Source organism: Coptis chinensis, chromosome 7 (genome assembly GCF_015680905.1).
Source record: "Coptis chinensis isolate HL-2020 chromosome 7, ASM1568090v1, whole genome shotgun sequence".
Taxonomy (NCBI): domain Eukaryota; kingdom Viridiplantae; phylum Streptophyta; class Magnoliopsida; order Ranunculales; family Ranunculaceae; genus Coptis; species Coptis chinensis.
In genome coordinates, this window is record NC_141462.1 from 5,169,187 (window position 1) to 5,193,285 (window position 24,099).

Below are 24,099 nucleotides of genomic sequence, written 5' to 3' on the forward strand. Positions count from 1 at the left end.
TGGCAGTTGAACCAGGTTAATAAGTAGGGCTGGTAATCGAGCTACCCGAGTCAAATTTTTGCTCTACTCGAGCTCGACTTCGCAAGACATGGAGAAGCTCAACTCGAACTGGCATCCGAGCTTAATATTTAAGCTCAAAGCTTTCATTCGTCTAGTTATACTAATAGCCCGAGGCTTCTACTTTAACTCATTTTACACTTCGAGATCGAGCTTAGGTTCGAACTTGAGTTCAGTTATGCTCCTTTGAACTCGAACTCGAGCTCAAACTAAAAAAATATATATAAAAAAAATTAAAACTAGTATAAATTGTAAATTATAGTTAGGTATAAAATATAAAATTACGTATAAATTATAAATTATATATTACGTATGGGCTTATAAAACGAGTAGCTCATGAGCTACTTGAACTTAATTTCTCACTATCTAGAATGAGCTTTAAATTAAGCTCAAGCTCGACTCATACTTTTGCCGGACGAGTTTGAGTCGAGACTTGACGAGCCGAGCTCGAGTTACTCCGCGAGCTTCGACTTGATCACCAGCCCTATTAATAGGAGGTAAATTTTGTTGCAAACGGGTTAGGACGCTAGCAATTAAATCACACTTGCGTTGATTCCTTATCACATACACTTGGAAAAACACTGCATTATTGCCTGGTGATCATTATCGCGCGACTACAATGAAACTCCAAATTCAGGCCAATTCAAGATTTGTTATAAAATTGCTGAACTATTGAAGATGCTCTTAGTCGTTTTCATTTTTTTTTCCCATTATAAATTATATATTTTACACTGCAATGTTCAAAATAAAGGAGAAAAGGAATGGGGATTTCAAAAGGTGACTGTTCAGAAATAGATCAGTCTTGCGCATGAGCCATCGGAAATGATGATTATAAATACACGTACTATTTACTGTATGTAGTTGGAGAACCATCACAGATTCAACAATGCAATGAGCCTGAAATGTATCTCCTCAACTCTCCTTGACTGAATACTGATTCAATTATTTTAAAATGAAATTTACAAGTTCATTGCAAAATAGAAATTTTCTTCTGCAGGCACAGGAAAATAACGTCCAAATCCTAATCTTACGGATCATTCCTCCCCATCACAATTTATTTACCTGAGTGACAGAAGCAAAGCATCAATAAAGTCAATGCATTAACTTCTTTATCAGTTTCTGGCTCCCACAGTCCCACGGATTAGTTTACCAGTCCTACCAAAGTTCTAAGTGTAATAATATTCCAGGTATCATAAAACCCGGCATGACACAAATTGTTACTAAAAAACTGATCGCAAGCAAAGTTTACATATAACCAAACTAAAACGGTAGAAAAAGTGTATATACCTGCAACATCATTGGTTGAGTGCTTGGTCCTTCTCTCATTGGCCAGTATACAATCTCTCGCATCTTGCACCAGGAAGGTCCTACATTGGGAGAACTACACAGCTTCAATATAAATTAGAACAGAAAACAGTACCATTGTCAGTGAGTCACACCAAAATCCTGACAGCAGACTCAATAGCAAGCAACTCCTCCGCCCAAACCTTCTTATAAACACCGCCAATCAGCAATTGACCTTTGACGGGGTTTAGTAACAAGTCTGGGTCATCTGCTTGACCATCCTCAACTGCATTCCTCTCCTCAATAGCATTTGTTTTCTCTAACAGTCCGACATCATATGTCATTCCACTACAGGTATTCCATTCCCAGGACTCCTTGCCTCCAGGTAATTTTTGAACCTCAGGCAGGATGACGACCCTATCAAGGACAGGAAGAACACCTGTAGAACCCAGAGCACAAGGCAACATACCGATTGGGCATGGGTTCCAGGCCTTAGCTACTTTCCACCTGCCTTAAGCTGTTTATATCAGCTTGCTTGCCACCATACTGGCTGCTTTACCCTTGTTCCGACGCTGTTTAAAAAACTCCAGCATTTCTGCGGCCTGACGGATGGATGAGTTTTGTTGGTTGATAAAGTGTGCAGTATCAACGCGCACAGAGCTTTGCTCAGCACTATCCAAGTTTGGTAAGCTTAATGAAGGTAGTTTCTTGAGTCTCTCAACCATAGAGCTACTTCCAATTATCTGTGCAAGAAGCATAGCAGATCTTGCAAGCTGTCTATTGCCAGGAGAATATAATAAACATTTTTTCAAGATTTCTGCTAGTGTTACTTTTGGCACAACATTCATATCCACTGAAGAATTGTGGATTTCATTCCCATGTACTATCGAACTGGCATGCTGCTTTACTCTTTTATAATCTTCTATTAGCCAAAGAACCAGAGATGAGAGTTGTTCTATCTGAAGATCTTCAGCCTTGATTGTGAGCATGAGAGAGATTCCTTGTCTGTGGAAGATTCACAAAGAAAAACAATGGAAAACACCATTAGAGCTTTATCTGATAAAGTTCTATAACACTTCACAATAGTGTCAGTATGACACTGATGATGGATCTTGAACTCATTTTTTTCTTTTGTTAGAATGTGGAAAATAATAGCTAAAGATTACCAATTTCATATTTCATGGTATACACGCCTCTCAGTGTTTGAAAAACTGCCTGAAGCATGATTAAGATCAAGTCCGGTTCTCTACTTGACAATCTGGTTATCACAAGTTTAAATAGATTAGTTAACCCTGTTTGGGTTCTCGAATCTCTAGATATTTGCTCCACTCCAGAATCATGGAGAGGTTCTACCACATTTGAGGAGTCAAATGCCTTCACGAGGAGGTCCAGCAGCACCGCTAAACTACCTCCTCAAGGGGAAGAAGTATATAACTGAAAAAAGTTTCCAAGAATTCTTGTAATATGTTTCTTAGGACCTGAGATTAGATCACATTGGATTCATCAGCACAAACACACACAAAAGAATGGATAAATGTAAGGATTTTACCAAAGCTTGATTTAGATCAATTACCTTGAGATTGAGAACCATGAAGCTTTTGACCGTATGGGAGAAAAGGTTAAAACGCGTGCAAGAATCACACTGGACTGTTTGCTACCTGGAAATGATAAATATAAGTAAGATTCTAATCCACCAAAGATGGGAATTTTATCTTATGTGACCGTATCCACATAAAAAAGAACACTGGCGCAGTATATGGCTTGTGAACTACCAAAAATCAAAATGCTCTCTATGAAATATTAACTCAATACTCAATAGACAATCCCTGGCATAATCAAAACGAGTATTTTTCTAACATTCCCCAAGAGACAATAATGGAGAAACGGATAAAGGGATGAACTGGATTAGGCAAAAAAAAGTAGAATACACAACAGTAAAAACATTAGCCCAGAAAACCTTTCAGTACTGGCCATAAAAACCCTGATAACTGTAAGAATAAACAAGGACATGCAAAAACTCATGCAGTATGAAAAGGAAAATCTTTCATTTCATTTTAATAGATATTGCTTCTCTTTTATCTTAACTTTTTTATCTGTATGGATTGCATATTAATCAAGCACCACATATGTACATATGCATAAGGAAATTGAGAGGCAAACAGATAATATCGGTAAATAAAGCAGCAATTGAATAAGAAAATTTGAGACTTACGTTTTCTCTTTATTGGCAGTGAACCAAGTTGTGAAGATTCATTTGTATTTAAGTAAAAAGCTAGCTCGTGAAGTTTAGATTTAACTTTCTTTCTAACAAAGTCTATAGTATCCCTTTGGGACAGAATTGCATTCTTTTGACGCTCCCAATAATAAGATTTTACCCACTCAAGCGCCTGACATTGACAAAAGGAAAGCTCAATCACGAAATAGACAAACTTTGAAGAATTTCAAGCGTAAGCACATATAAGGGGAGGTACCAGTACGGAATGATGACCAATCAAATATACTGGTATCGACCATCTGAATGTAGAAACAATTCACACTTTTACGATGGATCAGAAACAAAATACTACCTTCACAGAAGCTAGCTGAACTAGCCAAGAGAAGGGAGATCTCGGCGAGAAGCCTCTACAAATACAAGAAACAAATCAACAGAACATAATTAGAACAGCAGGAACAAAAGCACAACCCCAATATATAAACATATTAAGTGATAAAAGATAGAGAAATGTTCTCACCGTGGATCTAAGATCAACCAGCATAATGGTAAACCAATTTCTAAAGCTTTATCAGCAATCAACCCTCCGTTTAAGTTCGAAGCCCTTGTGAGCAACACCATTTACAAGCCTTGCACAAATAAAACCAAGCTGAGTAAATATGTCTATTCTCAAGGCATAACATAGTACAACAGAACCTAAAAAGATTAAGGTCTTTTTATCTTAAGAAATATACTTACGTGGACCATTTCAAATAAGAATGTTTTGCATGTGTCTCTAAGATTTTCAGATACATGAAATCAGTAAATAATTCCCGACATAAACTTCTTCTTGAAGTATGAGTGAAGACATCAGGTAAGGAAGTAAGTGATTAAGGCTTGTAGTATATTCTTTTTCCTAATTACAAATTTGTGGTGTGCGTGTGTGTGTGTTTGGGGGGGAGGGGGTTGCGCCATGACTTATCTGTTCCCAAAGCGAAGCTGTTATTTATAGATGAAAGGATATAAATCCAGGCAAGGCAACCCTACACCTCAAACAATACTAAGCATATCCAACTAAAAGATGACAAATAATCAAATTGCCACTCAAGCCTGAATTGAGGACCCAAATATTTTTTATACAAATTTCAATTGCTTCGACTCAACTATGATTGAACTCGAGTCCTTCCTTTCTTCAACGGGTGTACAAATATTTGTCCTCAAAATTAGCAAAAAAAAAAATCTTAAAATAGCAGTTAAACGTATATACTCCCATTCGACGCATCACACAACTTCTAGCTAGTATACAACCTCTAGCAACAAGTGAGCTGCAAACTTGCAATCAAACTAAAAGTACATTTTTTTTGTAAACCCACATTACTAATTATTTAAAAATTTACGCATTCACCTCATTATCGCCATAGAATGTAGCATAGCCAGAATTACTTCTGACTCCATAGCATCACTGTTCAAGTCCTCTATATAACAGCAAATACAAAATTTCAAATATAAAAATTTAACTCAGTAAAATATAAATAAAATTAATCAAAAGGAAATATAGTACCTAAAAAAAGGATCTTTCTGCTGAACTTCAATGATAGCAGCTGTAACTTCAATAATAGTAGGAAGACATCCTCTTATTCTCCAAGTTGATATCTGTAATTTCAAAACAGAAAAAATAAGATGGGTTTTTATATTAATGGTAAAGTAAAAGAAAAAAAAAAAGTGTTAGTTGGTGTTCTTACTCTTGTTAAAGCTGTAGAAATGGAATCTGGGCAAGTAGAGAAGAGAGATTCTCTTACGAAATTCCACTCTTCCCAACTTATCCATGGAACAAGCTTGTAACACACTTGTTCTTCTTCTTCTTCTTCATTGTTTGACTCCATTCTTTCTCACTTTTTAGCTTAAGCCTCAAAACCCCAACAAGGTTTAACGTTTTAATAATTCTGAAAATAACTTAATGGGCCTTAACCAAAAGCCCATTAAGAGTTCCGATCCATTATTTGATGGGCCCGATATTTCAACCGACCCACCCAAAGTCCCAAACCACCGTTCTCTTGAGACGATAAAACAGACAACAAAAAATGAATCTCACACTTCATTCTTTACGTTTAAGCAAAAGAAAATACATCCCAACACATAAAGACTACTAAGAGGAAGTCCAATGGATTGTTAAATTAGGCTGCCTAAATGTCACATACGCTTTTTAGCTTGCCTAATTAAATTTGGCTCCCCAAAATCATTGCTTTTTTTGTTTTGAAGTGCTAAATAATACCGTCCGTCCATTATTTTGTAACTTACATTGAAATTTTTTGGACGGATGGCACGTTTTGCCGGCCCATCAAAATTTAATACACCTGACAACAAACTATGATGTCCGTTTTCCAAACTTATTATAGTAGCTGTTAGCGAAAGTCTTAATTTTGGCTTGGTTTTTTACTCCTTCCAAATTAATTTAAGACCCTTTTAGCAGTTCCATTGGAATGACATTTTTGTGGTTCCATATAGCCCCATTGGATTTGCTCTATGTCTGCCAAATTATAGTTTGTCCTTTCATTTCATTATGGATCCCATACTCCAAATAGTGTAGGCGTGTAGCACCACCCCATAACGAGCTATCGTATTGTTGGGTGTTTGATGTCAATAATAAGTACATACTTGAAAGCCAAATTTTGTAGCAGTCACGTAATGCTTTTATGCAAAGAAGGTGTCCTTTTTGCCTTTCCTAACAACACCTGAAAGTGGAAACTATAAAAACTATAAAATCTTCAGTAACACACTACATGTGAACATTGCTTCTCCCCAACTTGAATTTTGGTTTTGGATTCTGTTCCTTGCAAGGTAATACTAACCATCATTTTTCTCTCTCTTCCCCTGCACTCAACTTCATCTCTCATTCTATTACATATAACACAATAGAATCATATACATACAGAACAAAGTAACAGAAAACAGCCTCAATCAGATAAACAACACATAGGAAGACAACATAGAAAGGAGAAATGGAGGTTAAGGAGGAGAGTGATGAAACTAGCCAGAACGATCAACAGTGGCAACCCCTCTTAAAATATAGACAGATAGCAGATGCAGAACAGCAGACCCCATTACAGAAAGCCATAAGTCAGGCGTTTCAGAGCACAGCACATTTGGCAAATCTTCTACCCACAGGAAGTGTGCTTGCATTCCAACTTCTATCGCCAATCTTCTCCAACCAAGGTCAGTGTGACACAAATTAGTCGATCCATGACAGCTGTTCTTGTAGCCCTATGTGGCATATCGCGGCTTTATTTTGTGCTTCACGGACAGTTTCAGAGACGGAATGGTAAAGTCTGTTATGGACTCAAAACAATTCGAGGACTTTGGGTGATTGATGGGTCTGCTACCATTTCACCTGAGCTAGCAGAAGGATTCCAGTTGAAGTTCATTGACTTCTTACATGCCTTTTGTCTATACTGGTTTTCGCAAAAGCAGTCGCCTTGTTTGACCAGAACGTCGTGACATGCTTCTATCCTGCACCATCTGAAGAGATGAAGGAGCTTCTCACCTCATTGCCAGTAGGGATTGGAGTCATCTGCAGTATGCTCTTTATAGTATTCCCCAACAAAGCCATGGAATCGGCTTTCCACTTTCTGCTCTGTAACCAATTCTTTCTTCTCCTTCACTGAACTTGATTGATTCATTTATAGCAAAAGGTTCCATTAGGGAAGCATACTACATAATAATACAAAATTTTCATTTCACATACAGTTCGTTCCTCTTCTTTCACAAACTATCCAGATGTAATCGATTCACCTGGAGACAAAGAGCTTTTACAAAATTAAAAACAGAAGTCGGAAAACCAAAAGGGATATACTGATATTTTAAATATATGTACTTGATGAACATTTACCTTCTTCGCAAAACCACCTTGTGCGGTAAACAATCCATCAGTTACTGTCAATCTCAGAAAGATAGTGACCAGTAATAAATCCACCAGAAAGCTATTCTTCTCTCCTTGCTGTTAGAAGCCAGAATTTACCAGAATTACATTCTAGTGTATTCTATCTTCAATTATATCTGCAAATAAAATCTGAAAGTGGGAGTGAAAGAGACAAGGCCCCTCTATATAAGACCCTCGAGTCCCTCGACCATTAGAAAATATAGTAACAAGGACCCTCCACTTGAATGAGTCTCTCTCATGTCACCATAATGAGAGGCTAGGTAAAAACTAGTTTTGTTGGATGAATTTCTCATGTGGGCATTGTCATGTTGAACATCACTGCATATGAGAGGGGAAGGCAAAAACTAGTTCACACACACACACACCCCCCAACCCACCCCCCCCAAGCCCTCTAAGACACACACACACTCCCCAACCACCCACCACTTTTGTAATTTGACTGGAAGGGTGGAGTAGGTGGAGCCTGATCTGTATGTGTATGGCATCCTTAAAGTGACTAAAGGTACCAAATATTTATGAGATACAGAGATAGTGCATCAGGTTAATATGGGTTGTCATCTGGAAGCCAGACAATAATACTGGCGTAGACCTGTGTTATTCCTAGATCACCGAATGGTGGAATGACATGAGGTGCAGATATTCTGGCTAGAAGGAAATAGACGTAAATGATAAACACTTACTCTCGAATTAAAAATCATTGCAAGCACACAACTCCCATCCAAAACCGAGATTTAATTGCTACATTTTAGGTCGCAAATTCACCCATTAGCTCAGTCTGTAGCAAATCAGCAGCATCCGTGCCTTTTTCTACACCAGAATCCATACAGCAGCATTCCATGTGTCCTCATCTGGAACACACCCATCAAGCACCATCTCGCTAACAATTGAAATGCTTTGTGCACATCTCCTTTCTTACAAAAGCAAGCCACAAGAGAGCTAAAAGACTTGGCAGAGACAGAAATGCCTCTAGTACGCGTACTCAGGTAAACCTGAAAAGCTCTGTTCAAGTCATTTTCAGAACAAAGTCCTTGGATTACCAAATTGTTAATTTTAACATGAAGATTCAATGTTACGTGATTAGGAGATATCCCACCAAGAACCATCTCATCAAGGAAGTTTGCTGCATCCTGGAACTTAGACAATTCACACAGACCAGTAACGAGCTTTCCATACAAACCCGCATCGGGTTTCAAGTCCTGAAGCTTCATTCTGTCAAGAACCTCCACTACTCCCTGAAGATTCCCTTCTTTACACAGTCCATGAACTAGCGTACTATATGTAATCACGTTGGGTAAATGGCGCTTGCTAATCATCTTTTCAAGTAGGCCTATAGCTTCTGAACACTGCCCGACTTTGCAGAGCCCGTCCATTAGAGAACTAAATGTGACCACATTGGGTTCTATACCTTTACTACTCATCTCTCCAAAAAGTTTCATGGCTTCATCTAACTTCTTCGAAATGCAAAACCCGTGAATCAGAGATGTGTAAGTAACAACTGTTGGTGAACATCCTTTTGTCTCCATCTCTTGAAACAAATCTTTGGCTTCATTAATCTTCCCAAATTTACACATCCCACTAATCAAAGTACCATAAGTATAAGAATCCGCCATACATCCATGATCAGGCATCTCTCTAAACACCCGAAGAGCAGAATCCATAGTTCCTTCATTCATGCAAAAAGCCTTAATCAAAATATTAATAATCCTAGTACTTCGAGGAATTCCCATTTCTTTCATATACTTGAAAAACTTTTTCGCCATCTTCAACTGGCTTTCATTAACAAGTATGGCAAAAACCGACACATACAATTTCTCAGTAGGTTCAAATTTATATTCCTTCATCATATTAAAAACCCTGAGCACATCATTTGGCTTATGCGCACGACCATATGATCTAAACATGGACAAAAATATCTCTTCAGTAAAACTACATTTCTCATTTTTCATCCTATCGACAAGCTCCTCGGCTGCTTTAAACTGGTTAGCAGAAGCTAATCTAGATATCATAAGACCAAATGTGTTATGATCATGCTTAAACCCATTTGCATATTCTGCTGTTGCGGAATCGAATATGGTCTTTGCTTTTTCAATGTTTTTTCAGCTCGTATTAGTTGTTGGACTTGGGATGGTGTGATTTTATTTGACCATTTTATCAGTGTCTTATAACCCATTATTATAATTATATAATAATGCCTTCTTTTTCAAGTAATATTGGCTGAGAAATTAGTCATACCTTTGAGTTAGCAATTGAACAATGGAAATTTTGCCCCTTCGTGTCTTTAGTTAGAAATATTAGTAGTGGCTCCATGAAGTAATAGAAAGCTTCAAAACCCTTGTTCTGATTTCGAAACTCGAGAAAAAGAAACGGAGCAGTTGATTGGCCTGGGCTAAGGCCCATTAACCTCCATTAGAACTGTCATCATCAAATGCCAAACAAAACATTTTTCCTTCCTACTTCATCCCAAGGCCCAAAATATCGAATTCGGTAAATATATCGGGTACCTAAAACCGATATATATCGATATATCCATTTTTCTCGAGTCCAAACCAAGGACTAAAATATCACCGATATATCTGATATATTGTTGATATATATCATTTTTTTGGTACACCGACATCGAAATATCCGATATATATATCCATCGAATATATAACCCTTTTTTTCCGATATATATTGGAATTTTCGATATAAAACTTTATATCGCCGATATAATCGATATATGTGATATATATCGTTTGACTTTTTGTCCATTTTTTACTATAAAGATTTCCGATATATATCGGCGAGATATCCGATATATATCGGCGAGATATTCGATATATATGTGCACAATGTAATGAGAATATCGGAATAAACGGTCGTTGGTGGATTAGAGAGTTTGGAATAAAGTGGAAAAAAAAAGGTTTCTGCTTTAGCATCTCTTTTAGACTTTTAGTCCATTCTCTTTGTCAGCAAACCCCATTACTTTACAAAAAAAACATCTCTCCTCAACCTTCACACCAACTCATCAGAGATTCATAAACCAAAATCTAGTACTCAAATGAGTTTTCAATAACCCACGGGGGAAAAAGATAGCGGCATTTTCTGTACCCAGGTACTCATTTTCAATTATGTTGTTACTTGTTTTCTACTTAGTTACTCATCTAGCTGCAAAACCAATCTCTTCATTTTCATTAAAGAGGTTTGCTAAAGATGTTAACTTTAATCATGAGATTACTTTATATGGTGATGCACAAATTGTTAATGATGGTACTGCTGTTAATGTTACTCAATCTGAACTTGGGAGTGTTGGGTGAGTTGTTTATAACTTTATATGATACATCTACAAATTTCATTATTCATGCTTGATCTAAGTAAGATTATTTTCTTTCTTCTAGACATTAGACCTACCACATTATAATTCGTTAACAAATAAATAAAAAAAGCCCATGATGAAGTGAGTAAACGAAACAGAAAATGTGTTGGAATAATAGTACTAACGTGTTCTTCATGATCACCGTGTTACTTGATGAGAGATCTCGGTTGAATTTTGAGGATGAACCGATGAAGAAAACACCGATTTAGTTTATAGTTCGACAAAAAAAAACTAAAAGAACAAAAAGTGGACTTGATATGGGACATAAGGCTAAGTCCAATGGTGCGAAAAACATCAAATTTCACGTAAAATGTGATCCAATGGTACGTTAAAACGTTATCCCACCAACGATATTGTTATAAATTTCACTATGTATACGCTTATTTTTAACGATATAGCATATGCTCGCATGCCGAACGAAAGTGGCGGTACGAAAAAAATCCAAATAAAGTTGACGCCACTCTGATAGCGGTTAGAAATTTGATTTAATTTTGAAATAACTCTACACGCCACTCACTGTGGCGGTTAGAATTCAATTAATATTTCCACCCGCCACTCCCAATAGCGGTTAGAATTGAATTCGTTTTTTTAATAAATTAATTTATTCAATTACCATTCTATCCTACAAGTCTACACGCCACTCACTCTTGGTGTTTTTTTTAAAGGGTAAAATGGGGAGATAATTACCTACACAGCTGTGGGAGTGGCGTATAAAAAAACTTGGTTTTTTTTTGTTTTTTTTTTATTTCTTGCCCGCCACTGCTGATGGCGGATAACAAAGGGTCGATATTATTGCAAAAAACAATAACGATATTTAACAAAATCGATATTTTGGGATGCACGCCAGTATCACTGGCGACTAAAAAAACAAACCATTGGGTCTCATTTCGCTATCCCACTAACGGTATCTACTGTGCTATTGTGGTTTGGTGTTTTGCTACACCAAACCATTGGACTTGGCCTAAGAGAAAAGAACGGATTGGACATAAGATAAGGTCATAGGGTCCTGCTATTGGCATGGGCGGATGGGCCAAATTGCTTTTCCGAATGGTAGGACTTGTGTGACCAAAATGCACCTTACAAGTTACAACTGAAAATGTAAATTACCATACATGATTCCAAGGCCTAATATTTTGAAATTGGGCAATATTTCAGACTCTTCAAAAAACGAAATATATTGGAAATGTCGATATATCGGAAAAATTATAAAAAATCAGTCAAACATCGGTCAAAGTCAACAAAGTCAAAAGATATATGTCGAATAAGTCAAAAATATGGGTTACATCGTCGAAATAAAGATATATTTCGGTTTTGCCGATATATATCGGGCTAAAAAGGCTTAAATATTCGGCTACGAAATATTGAATCTTTCAATTTCGGATTGCTTAAAAAACGAAATATTTCAGCGATATATCGATTTGTCGTCTGAAATTTTCGGCCTTGATTAGAGCTTCTTTTCTTTTGTTGTGCTTAGCTAGCTACCTAGTGATTAGTGTTGATTGCTTTTACTGGAATAGATTTGATCAGTGTTCTTTATGGGTATTGTTTGTCTTGGTTATCTTCCTACCTTTTGGACAAGTGTTTTGTAGTGGTTTTGATTGAGATTCAATTGAGGTTACAAGGGTTAATCTGGCAAGTGAAGATGACATCGGGCGATGAAACAGCTGATCGAAGAGGTCTAGGCGATTGTTTAGATAAATATATGCCGACCGAGGGCGGGTTAGGTTCGATGAGTGATAAATATATAATCTTTCTCTACCTTTTCTATTTCCAATCCTTTTGTTATCGTTTGATGGCGGTGCACGCTAAGGTGGTAGTATATGCCCAAAGTTACAATGAGATCAAAACAATTTCTTTCATCGATTGTTAGTATTGGTATTTTGTGCTGAGTTGAGGAGTCTATATTCCAATGTTGCTGGCAATAAACTGTCATGGTATGGGTATTGACTCGACAATTAAGGTAGTACTAGTCTACTAGACCTCATAAGGGATCATTTTGATGGGGCATATGATAGGATCACAAAGAAAATTTAATTAGTTTCCTACAAAAATTAATGTAGCTATTATATTATCTATAAATTAAGGTAGCTATTATGTTAAAATAAAAGAAATCTCATAAATTCATAAGAACTAAATTGATCTACATTGAGAAAATGAATAAACCTACGACGAGAAAATGAATGATAAATTGAGAATGTTGGACTTTTATGTTGTTATATGCATAGCTCGATCACTATTGTTTACCTTTCGGTGTATGTCTATCCTTTTTTATGGAGTTCAAATTGGATTAGGTTGTACCGTTGTAGTATTTGACTATTTGGAGAGTAGGCACTTTTTTAAATGTATATATGTCTTACATTTTGATTAATTAGTTATATTTGTCTACGTATATCATTTCAACGTGTTCGGAAAAACTGTTTCGTAGTTACATATTTGTCTAAGAGAAAAATGGTTAGGAAACCGGATATTGGTTGGTCTCTTGGAGTACCGTTGGATAACAACAAGGGGAAGTTTAAATGCAATTACTGCCAACTAGAATCATTACTCAATTCAATTTCAAAGAAAACATAGTTGACCCTTGCATATATCTCAAGATCAGTGGGAGTAAGTTTATATTTTTGGTACGCGGTTATGTATGCTGATGACATATTACTGGCTAGTAGCGACCTTGGTTTATTACATGCTACAAAGGATTATCTCTTTGAGAACTTTGAAATAAAAGATATGGGTGAGGCTTCTTATGTGATAGGAATAGAAATATTCCGTGACAGGTCACTTGGTATTTTGGGATTGTCTCAGAAAGCATATATTGACAAAGTTCTAGAGCGATTTGGCATGATGACATGTTCCTCTAGCCCTATTCCACTACATAAAGGAGACAAGCTTGATCTTGAGTAGTGTCCATAGAACCCTTTGGAACGTAAAGAAATGGAAAAATATCCTTATGCCGCTTCTCTTGTAGGGAGTTTAATGTATGCACAGGTCTGTACTAGACCTGACATTAGTCATGTTGTTGGCATGCTGGGTAGATTTCAGAGTAACTCAGGAATTGCTCATTGGAAAGCTGCAAAGAAAGTGTTGAGATACCTCAAGGGAACAAGAAATTATATGCTCACATTGTAACGCCCCGAGACCAATCACCTATCCCGAGGACGTGGAGATGAATCTCGAGGCGGTCGCTATCCTAATTCTATTGAAATTTCGGCGGAGTTTCATTTGTTTAATCGATGTTTCGTATACGAAAACCTGTCATAAAACCTGGACATCGCATAATACCCTTCCAACAACCATATATATGTAAAATCTTAACTTTATACACAACAGTGATGTCCATATACATATCCAAAAATGTTTAAGATTAACTACACTCCAATACATCGGGTATTACATCCAAAATGAGCTAGCTCTCAATATATACAACCAAAGAATGAACTAGACTCTATACAACCCAAAATAAACTTGACTCTGCCCCTCGCCAAGCATAGCTAGAGGGAACCATCCAAATCCTCATAACCATCCTTACTAGTGGTAGGGAAAGCCTCCTCCACATCTGGCTCGGCTGAAATGTTAATGTAGGATGAGCAAACAACTATGCCCAGTAGAAACACACATAACCAATAAATAGACTACTTATAGCAAAACATTTAAAACATGCAGGTTTCCATAATAATATCCAAATATCGTGACTATATAATACATCACTAACTAGCAAAAATCATTTTGACATGCCTCGTTAATATTCAAAATATAGTTTTCACAAACATCATACAACTATTGTGGCCACTGCATCCTATTAGAATGGTGAGGGTACGACTGGTACTCAGCCCCAGTCACAGGCATATCTCGGTTAAGTACTTTCCAGTGTGAATCATGCACCGTTGTTTTCCTGATTTTACCGGGCAGGGAGTCGAAATGCCGTTGTTGTGTTCAGACACACAAAAATCCCCAAAGCTTTTGTGGCTCGGTGGGCCTGTGACCCTAACCCCATACGGCCGTCACCTAACTTACGGTGGTCAACCGTTCGACGATCGCAGACTTTCGGGATCCCGACACACATCCGTGAGTGGACTAAACTCTCACTCCTCCGCCTAAACCTCATTGAGGTAACATGTAACCTCACACAAGCTAAGCACTATACAATTGTGACACGCATAAACATGGTTATCTAGAAAAGTAGAAAAGGAATTCCCGGACTACATCTAGTGATGCATCCCTTTAAAAGTGGCCCACCACTTCGAAGGTGTACACCACGCTTGGAATCCTAGAGCGAACTATCATTTTTCAAAATCGACAACAGCTTTTTTTATAATTCACAATTCATTTTCTAAATCCCTCGGATAAGCATAGTAAAATATATATATATATACTGTGATTACGGTTATTTCCAAATACTATAGATACATATTTAGTTTTTTCTTTTAAAACTGTTGGTTACAGATGTGTGAGTTCCTGGATTCCCAACCGTCGATTCAATACAACCTATGACTCCCAAACGGGCCAGTCATAGTAAATGACAACCGATGATTCCTAAACGGCAAATCATCGTAAATAACAACGAACTATCCATGGAACAATCCAGAACCTCACACATAGTTACAAACAACCGGGTAATCCTTACTTACATTACAAAATCCATCTCTCTGTCTCCTTACTGAGACAAGAGACGAGAACCCTTCCCAAAACCAGTTTTTTTCTCTTTTAACGAAAGAAAACAATCCCAGCTACCCAGATTTCCCAAAAAATCATTTCACACGAAAGCTATCCATATATCTAGTTTATATCGGGGGAAATGCAAGGCAAAATATGAATATCACATATACATGCATGGTTGATACGCAAACTATCTCTTATCAATTTAAACAATTCAAATCATGCATGAAAATAAGCAGGCTATATATTGGTATGTAGGTTCCTACCTTAGCAAGCTCCGTTATTCTCAAGCCCACTTAACCGAATCAAGCCCGCTTAACCGAATCCACTCTTATTTAACTCCTATAACATCATATACATATACGGCGGTTATTAGAATTTATCGAACGAACGAGAACTTCTTATCTAACGTAAGTCGAAAAGAACCTCGATGCTAAGAATTTGGTTTCAGGAAATTTTTCCTCTAATTACAGTTAGCAGAGCTACAGGCCATTTCTAACACTGTACCTCACGTCAACACCAATCTTATCCATTCCAAATTCCAACCACAACAAATTCCACCCCTTTCAATTTACATTAATTCTAGCAATATTTACTGTTGTATTCCTTATCAATCGTTCATTACTCAATCTACTCTTAAACAATTATAAACCGACATGAACTGCTAAAAAATGGAGTGGATAATAAAAAATTCTTACCAAGTCAGTAAGAATCGCTCCTTTAGCTTTCTTCTCCACAAATTCACTAAGTCATATCCCTCCAATTAGCTACTGCCGACATTAAAAACCACCCCATTTCAATTATCTTTCATCAATACAACCAACTCCATCGAAATCGAGTTTAAACTATTTACTGGAGGCGAAATTAAACTCACCTTTAAAGCAGTTTCACTTTAGTATGCTTGGAAATTCAACTCCCACACATGAGTTTAAGGTTTCTAAGGATTGGGTGTGAGAAATTTGGGTTTGAATCGATGAAATGGGAGAATTGATTCTCTCTCTCTTAGAGTTTAAGTGTTGGGGGAAATTGGAGAAATTGGGTGCGATAGATTTTTTAGGCATTTTTGGTTTGTGCAATTTTGTTCTATTTTTGTCTTTACCTGCTTAGTTAGTTAAGGCCCAAGCCCAAAATGTCTAAATTAGGCCCGGTTATAATTAAACTCCTAACCGCTAACTAATTTGACTTAGCTGTCAGAAATATTTTTTCGCCCCATCCAAACCTTTTAATTTAATTTCCTACATTCTATCCCACCGTGATGCTATAACGATAACTCACTCATGCATGTAAGTTCGCTTAACTCGTACAAGATCTAACGCTAAAAGCCGCTAACCGACATTTTGTCTAATTTTCCCATAAGTTGCTTACCTCACGTGGCTTATGAGTTGGAGTTAGGTTTCATTAAGTTATATAAGTTTGAAATGTAAACCCGACCGACCAAATACCTAATTGTCCCTAGGTTTGATATGTAATTTACGAAAATACCCTTAACAAGAATTTGAGTCTTTACACACAAACAAAAAATCAAATCACCTACAGGTGATTGGTTATTTAGATTCAGATTTTGCTGGATGTCCTGACACTAGACTTTGCACTCTTGACTATGTGTATCTTTTATGTGGAGGTGCAATATCATGGAAAAGCCAAAAATCTGAGTTGCTTTACACATCCACCATGATGGTTGAATATGTGGCATGTTATGAGGCTACAATTCAGGGAACATGGTTGCGCAATTTTGTCTCTCAATTCGACACTTTGAGTTTCATCTCTAAGCCATTAACACTCTACTGTGACAATGAAGCTGCAACCTTCTTCTCCAAGCATGACAGGATATCTAAGGGAGCCAAACACATGGACCTTAAATATCTATCACTAAAGCAAGATGTTAAATTAAAGAAAATTTTCATTGACTCTGTACGTACAGATTACATGGTCGCAGACATATTCACGAAAGGACTACCTCCAAAGACATTTCAGGGACATACTGAAAGCATGGGTCTTGAAGATAGTTCTTAATTATCATTTTCTGCTTTTATTTCTGTACTTGTATTTGACATTTATTGAGCTCTTAAAGCAATTCTACATCTGCTATTTATGTTTTCCATTGTGCACACATTTACGTTTGGATGAATGATAACAGAAATAGTCTTTAAACAAAGACATTATGAGACCATTACGTAAATCTCCTATTACGGTCTAACTATGAAAGTTGTAAATGACGTAGTACATGGAAGTAAGCATGTTACAAAAATAATGTGTGCACGCCATGACTCCCATTGACAACCGAATTAGCCGCGACACTTATGATAACCGACTAAAGAAGTGTTTTAGCATATAATGCGCGCCTTATGATTCCTAAAATGAAATCACTGATGGATCTTCCTATCGACCAAGTGGGGGACTGTAAGGAAATTATATTTTTTTTTTCTTCCCCTAAATATGGTCATTATAGGAAATCCAATATTTTAGGATATATGCTAAATATCGGTTTCTATATTGCACAATATTGTGCAATATCCTCTGCCTTGATGGACGGCTGAGATTAAGAAAACCCTAATTGGTAGAATCGGTCATCTCTCCACTTATAAGTAAAAGCTTTTGTTCATCACAAAACTACTTCACAAAATTCAACACATTAAGATTTGTAGGCAAAGAGAGAGAAACAGATCTATTCTTTGGAGATTAAAGCATTCAACTAATAACAACATCAAACAGCAGGATCGGCAAGCTTTCTGCATCAGGATGTCTGGAGGTAACATTTACATTGTTTTTTTATTAATCCTATATGTGATTATTATGTAGTTCACGATCTTAGAATTCATATTAAGAAATATCTAACACTAATTTTCAAGAAATGCTAGACCAAAACCTAATTAGCCTATAGTAAGTAGGATAGAAACCTTAAAACCCCTAGAATGTATTGCTAGCATCCAAAGTCAAGATTGTATTCAAGGGGTACCCGTATTCAAGAATGATGGCACTTGAAAATTATGAATGTGACACGTTCATTGTCTTGATAATTATGAATGACCATTTATTGTCTTGAGTCCTGACGCAACTCCAATTCCATTGAAAAGTAAACAATCACGAAAAACCACACATGATATTCAGTAATAATGACAGCTGATATTACTAGGGAGACAGGGTTTTGACCTGCTGACGTGGTAGGCAACTTTTACTCCCCTCTATCACTCACCTGCCCTTTAATTTACTAAAAAAAATAAAAAATTGGGGTCATTTTGTCAAAAAATATAACAATAATAGTTATTCTTTCTTTTGTCAAAAAGTATAACGAAAATAGTCCTAATTAGGAGAGATCGATCTCTCTATCTAAAGGAGCGCGCTAATCTATCTACCGTTAGATCGAGCAGATTTTAACCCTCAACGAAATGTTGAGTTGGAAGCTGACGAGGACCAAAACAAATTACAGTACAGTACCAAAAAAGACCCTTCAATCCCCGTCCTCATATCTTCATCTTCTTCAAGTCTTTCCCATTTTTCATTTATTATATTTTGGTAATGAACTGTAATGAAATTAAATGATAAAATAGAAGGATTTAATCAAAAAGATAGACCAAAATTTCATAAAGGATGATCAGAAAGTTTTAAGTGCAACATGAAGAAAGAAAGACAAGAAATTATAATACTAAATTGTATAACAAATTCTTCAACAAGATGAAGAGATGTACCAATAATGGGTTGTGTTAAATTTGTAAATAATATGACGAACCCATCTGTTAAAACTTCACTGTAACAATCAGTACACTTTAGATTGTGCTAGGAGTAGAAAACCTCTAGAACATTAGATTACCAGAGAAAAAGTTAAAAGGGGTGGGGTGGGTGGAAGAAGATTAAGGGATAAAAATGTCATGTTAGTATTTATTTATCTTTAATTTATTTTATTTTATTGCCACTAACAGTCTCTTTTTCGAGATACGAGTGTATGTCTATCTAACGGCTACTATCGTCGTGCGCACTAAATTTAGGGAGAATGATCTTTTCTTATCATTTGCCTAACAATAATGGTTATTCCTTATATGCACTTCTACACTCCATATACCTGATAGTTCTACGACATCAGGTTGCCGCGAGATCCCATATCTCACGGTAGGCAGTTGCTGCGAGGTCGCACAATTCACAGTATCGGGTTGCTGGGAGATCCCATATCACACGGCAGAGAGTTGGCGCGGAGGATTTTTTTGTGTTTTTTGTTCTTTTTTCACTTCAAATTTGACGTATTGAACACACGATATATGGATACCTCATTTTATTATTTATACCTTCTCCAAAACTATGAATTTTTTTTTTACAATCTAGACATAATTTTGTTATCTCGTAGCAAATATTTTCATATGATATTAGAAAAACTTATGATCAAATTAATGAAGAATAGTTTTGATAATTAATACAAGCAAATACTCTATTTTAGTGAACGCAACCATCGGCAACTAACATTTTTTTACGGTAGCTATTAAAAAAAAAAATTAAACAAAAAAAGACCCACGCCAACAACCTTCCGTGGCTATGGGATCTCGCGGCAACCCAATGTCGTGAATTGTGCAATCTCGCGGCAATTTTTTGTCGTGGGTGTTTTTTTTTATCTCTATTAGTAAAGTACACTATAATTAACCTTACCTTTTAAATTAGACCAACCTTTTATCTACCACTAAATACCCTTGATTAGATATTAAAATAAAATATTCAATGCCTTTAAAAAGGACTATTTTGTCATTTTGATTTTTATTTCCATTTATACCCTTGAGTTATAACATACTCACAAAGGAGTTTCGTGTAAATTCAGGTTGAAAACCAAATGCACGCCCTATATGACTATATGAATTGTACGCCTATATTTATTAGTCATAAATTAAGACTTATTAAATTACCATAAATATACTAATTCATTCCCTTTTCGTCTCCCTCTCAATCTCTACGTATCCCACCTTTTATTCTTGCAGATATGTAGCATGTTGAAAAAGAAACACGAGACGCCAAGGATCTACTGGTTCGTGCTATTGTTAGACCAACCATCTTTTTCTTCTTCTCTTCTTCTCTCTCCCAAATCACCTCTAATTTGCTCTCTTAAAAAAACTAAAACAGAAAGCCAAAAAAAAAAAAAAAAAAACAACAACAAACATATATCCCTGATTGTCTTTCTACTTCCGATTATTATTAGAAGTAAAGCCAAAAAAAAAAAAAACTCGGTTTCAAAAGGTATTATATTTCTCCTGTATTTGATTACTTGATTTCGCATCTCTTCGTCCTCTTCGTTAATGTTTTTTTTTCATCAAGACTGGGTGTGAATAAAAATGATTCTCCTGAGAAAAGGTTAATTTTATGCTCAATTCGATGCTTGAGAGGTTTTGAGTTTTGTGAGATTTCATTGTTGGGGTTTGGTTTTGTCATGTTTTGGTCGATTGGGTTTTTTGGAACTTGCTTTCACAATGCTACATCAAAGATCTGTTACACTTTTTATTTATAAGGTTGGTTCGTTGGTTCATTGATTTATTTTATATGTTGTTTGTTGATCAGTTTTCTTATTGTTGTATGTGGAAATTCCAGTCATTTTTATCTCTATTTTTTGGTAGTTGATTTGGATTTTGTAATGCCAGGAAAAAAAAAAAAGGAGTGATCAGCTAGCTTCAAATTTTCAAAGACATATTTCTATATTAAAGAGTAGTTTTAAATCCATATTGGTTTGGATAATATTATCTTGAGTATAAAGACGAGAGGTGTAAACAGAGCGTAACATAACAATAGTTTTTGTGCCCTTGGTCGAGTCATGGCTACATCGTTACATCCCCGGAATCGAGACGTATGTATTCATGGTGGTGGGATAGTCATATTAGCCCAAAGAACTCAAAATGGCTTCGTGAAAATCTTACCGGTATTCCCTCTGCTTCCTATTCTATCTTTGTCGGTTTGGTTGAGTATGGAAATGCTAATGCCCCCGTTACACATTAGTAAGGAAATAGTATGATGCACTTGATCGGATGGTTAATGTTATTGATTAAGGTTAGGGAACATAAAATCCAGGAGTTGTCCATTGCTGTGATATAGTAGTCAAATGACAATCACCAAGTGTACTGTGTTATCAATAATGCAGATTGATGACGTGCGCGTGCTCTTTATACTTCGCTCGTAACGTGCATGTGCATTTACTATTTTCCGTATTAGTAATCTAATAATGATTACTCTCGTTCATTTGTTGTTTTTCAGGACAAGAACGTTGTCATTTTTGCTCTCCTTGTAAGTTTTTATCCTCGGTTTTAGTTCATCATTCGCTTTGGTTTTGTGTTTATGTGATTAGTTTAGTTTTGTCTTTAATTGGAATATGATATTTTGAAATAGCTCTCCAACAGATTTGGCTAAAGAAGATTACACTAGCTTCAAGATAGGCTAACAATTTGAAGGTACAATTCATGTTCGTGCATTTTTTCAGCCCATTTTTTTTTTTTCAAACAGGAAAGTTATGGTTCATGTTAAGTGATTTGTAGCTAGATAATGGTTTGCTCCATTTGGATATTGTGTGATGGATTGTAACCGGGCTGGGTTTGATTGGTAATGTGTTTTTTACTTTCCATATTTTACTTAGAAGCTGATAGCTGTCTCTTTGATGGATATGTAAACGAAATCTTAGTAGAAAATTCTTTGATGGATATGTAAACGAAACCTTAGTAGAAAATTCATTTGTACTTGTGAATAATCGTTTAGCACGATTTCAGCATTTCTAATTGAATCTAAGAGATTGTAGTTTGAAAACACAAAATGCATGTAACTAGGACTCGGGGTTCTTAGTATCTATTTGTAGCTCCAACTGAAAGGAAGTAGAATTGAAGAAATGAGAAAGCTTAATAAGCCGTGTCAGATTTAGTGTCGTCACCTTGAATGTCTTGAAGGCAAGTGTCATATTACAGATGAGAAAAACAAAGCTTCATGGTAGTTTAATGGTAACAGTTTGAGATCTTATCCATTTCCGATTTTGAAGGGTCAAATATTTTTATTTGCTTTGATTGACATTTTAAATCATGGTACAGAAGTGATGTTGAAGGAAGAGTTCAAACATGGAAAGAATGAAGAAGCGGGAAGGGGTAGATATGACATATTTGAAGAATGTCATTTTAAAGCTTTTGGAAACAGGTAAGCATGTGAACAATCCGAACTACCAAAAGTTGTTGATGTACAAAAAAAAACATGTATAGATGAATATTAGGAATGTAAATAGGTGAGTCTTTGATGATAAGTTTGAAACAAACCGGTGCCTTCTCAAGGAAAAACAAAAGGAAAAAATGCAACCCTAATAGGCTCCTAGAGACATTCTCGCCATCTAAATTGAAAAATTATTGTGAATTTGCTTCATATTCTCCCGTGAGCGAGCCTATTGGTACAACTAGCCCTTGCTATCGGTGATGCCCTCTTTGTATGTTTTTTTCATTTGAGCCAAGTGACACCGATTAGTATGTGTATTGTCCCAAGACAGCTGAGGGTGTAAGATACTGACCTCTCAGATCGGTCGGGCCCCGACAGGATAAAAAAACTGGCCTGATTTACGCTTTCTTTTTGTTAAAATATCGTTTTAGGACAACCTAAAATTATGTGATCGAATCGATTTTTGCACAGGTGAAGTGGAGGCTACACTTCCTGTGGTAGGTATGCTACTACAATTCAGCCCTGAAGAGGTAAAGTGCACAAGTTAGGTTTAGGAGTTTTCTACAAGTTCTTGCTAAAAAATGCTACTGGGTTAGAAATTGTGAAAGGAAAAAAAGCTCGATACGAATAAACAATCCATATTAGTAATCAAATTGGCTCCATGACTGAAATTTCCAACCTCTTTCTGTCTCCCTGGCCACATGGCAGCAACCACCCATTCTCAGAATAAACACCCATTCTCAGTTTAAGATATTATGTTAAACTACAAAGAGATAATCGAACTTCTGGAATTGTGTTTAATATATAACAAAAAGAATGATTTGCATCCATACCACTGCTAATCCATTACAACCCACTTGCTGATTTGAATGGTTCCAACCATTTTAACAAGCTAATCTGTCATACCATATATATTCATGGTTTGAACGAAAATAACGGTTCTTCGGTGTGCTTCTCTGTGCACAGCCCACTTGAGTAGGTGAACAGTGCTTTTGAAGTTGCCTGTAGCATTACCAATTAAATATTTAAAGTTGTCTTTTATTGTTGGCCTTTGTTGTATGAAGGTATTCTTCGTTTATTTGTGACTTATCCTCAAATGTAGACTTTTGATTTTCGTAATTCGTGTTGGTCTGGTAGTTGCATAAAACTGGGTTCACGTTTTCTCACTATCTATTTGTTCTGATTGTGATTTATTTAAATTTTTATTTGATTCTTGCCAGATTTCTATATCTTTCCTGTCCTTACAAAGTTTTTATACGGTCACAAAATTTGGTAAGTCAAATTATATCAAGTTTGGCATTAATTACATAATCATCTGGGTATTTTTAAAAGCTTCCAGTCAAATTAAACCAATCTCATGTAAACTTCCAGTAAGTTTGGCATTAATTATTTGTTTTAAGGACCAGCTTTTATGGATTTTAAAGTGATTTAATTTCTTATCTCGGTCGCTTTTCACGATTGGACTACCAAAGTATGATG

The 24,099-nt window shown here is 36.2% G+C and overlaps 2 protein-coding genes, 1 long non-coding RNA gene and 1 pseudogene across 3 annotated transcripts; 2 read left to right on the forward strand and 2 right to left on the reverse strand.

Annotated features, from left to right (window-relative positions):
* Positions 1-962: 962 nt before the first annotated feature.
* On the reverse strand, positions 963-5,434 carry LOC147485459 (uncharacterized). The gene is given in 7 exon segments (XM_086573526.1): positions 963-2,346; positions 2,531-2,746; positions 3,427-3,728; positions 3,909-3,963; positions 4,938-4,994; positions 5,094-5,185; positions 5,275-5,434. Coding segments are annotated over 7 exon segments (1,719 nt in total). The 5' UTR covers positions 5,416-5,434; the 3' UTR covers positions 963-1,490.
* A 965-nt stretch (positions 5,435-6,399) lies between these two features.
* On the forward strand, positions 6,400-7,275 carry LOC147485460 (protein DMP4 pseudogene; annotated as a pseudogene).
* Positions 7,165-9,639, reverse strand: LOC147485461 (pentatricopeptide repeat-containing protein At5g46100-like). Its single transcript, XM_086574991.1, is given in 7 exon segments — positions 7,165-7,321; positions 7,419-7,585; positions 8,150-8,269; positions 8,271-8,291; positions 8,293-8,359; positions 8,362-9,561; positions 9,564-9,639. Coding segments are annotated over 5 exon segments (1,419 nt in total). The 3' UTR covers positions 7,165-7,321; positions 7,419-7,585; positions 8,150-8,214.
* Positions 9,640-22,534: 12,895 nt separating this feature from the next.
* On the forward strand, positions 22,535-24,059 carry LOC147485462 (uncharacterized). The gene is made up of 3 exons (XR_015203060.1): positions 22,535-22,611; positions 23,092-23,150; positions 23,841-24,059. It is a non-coding gene; the product is annotated as an uncharacterized LOC147485462 (long non-coding RNA).
* The last annotated feature ends 40 nt before the right edge of the window (positions 24,060-24,099 follow it).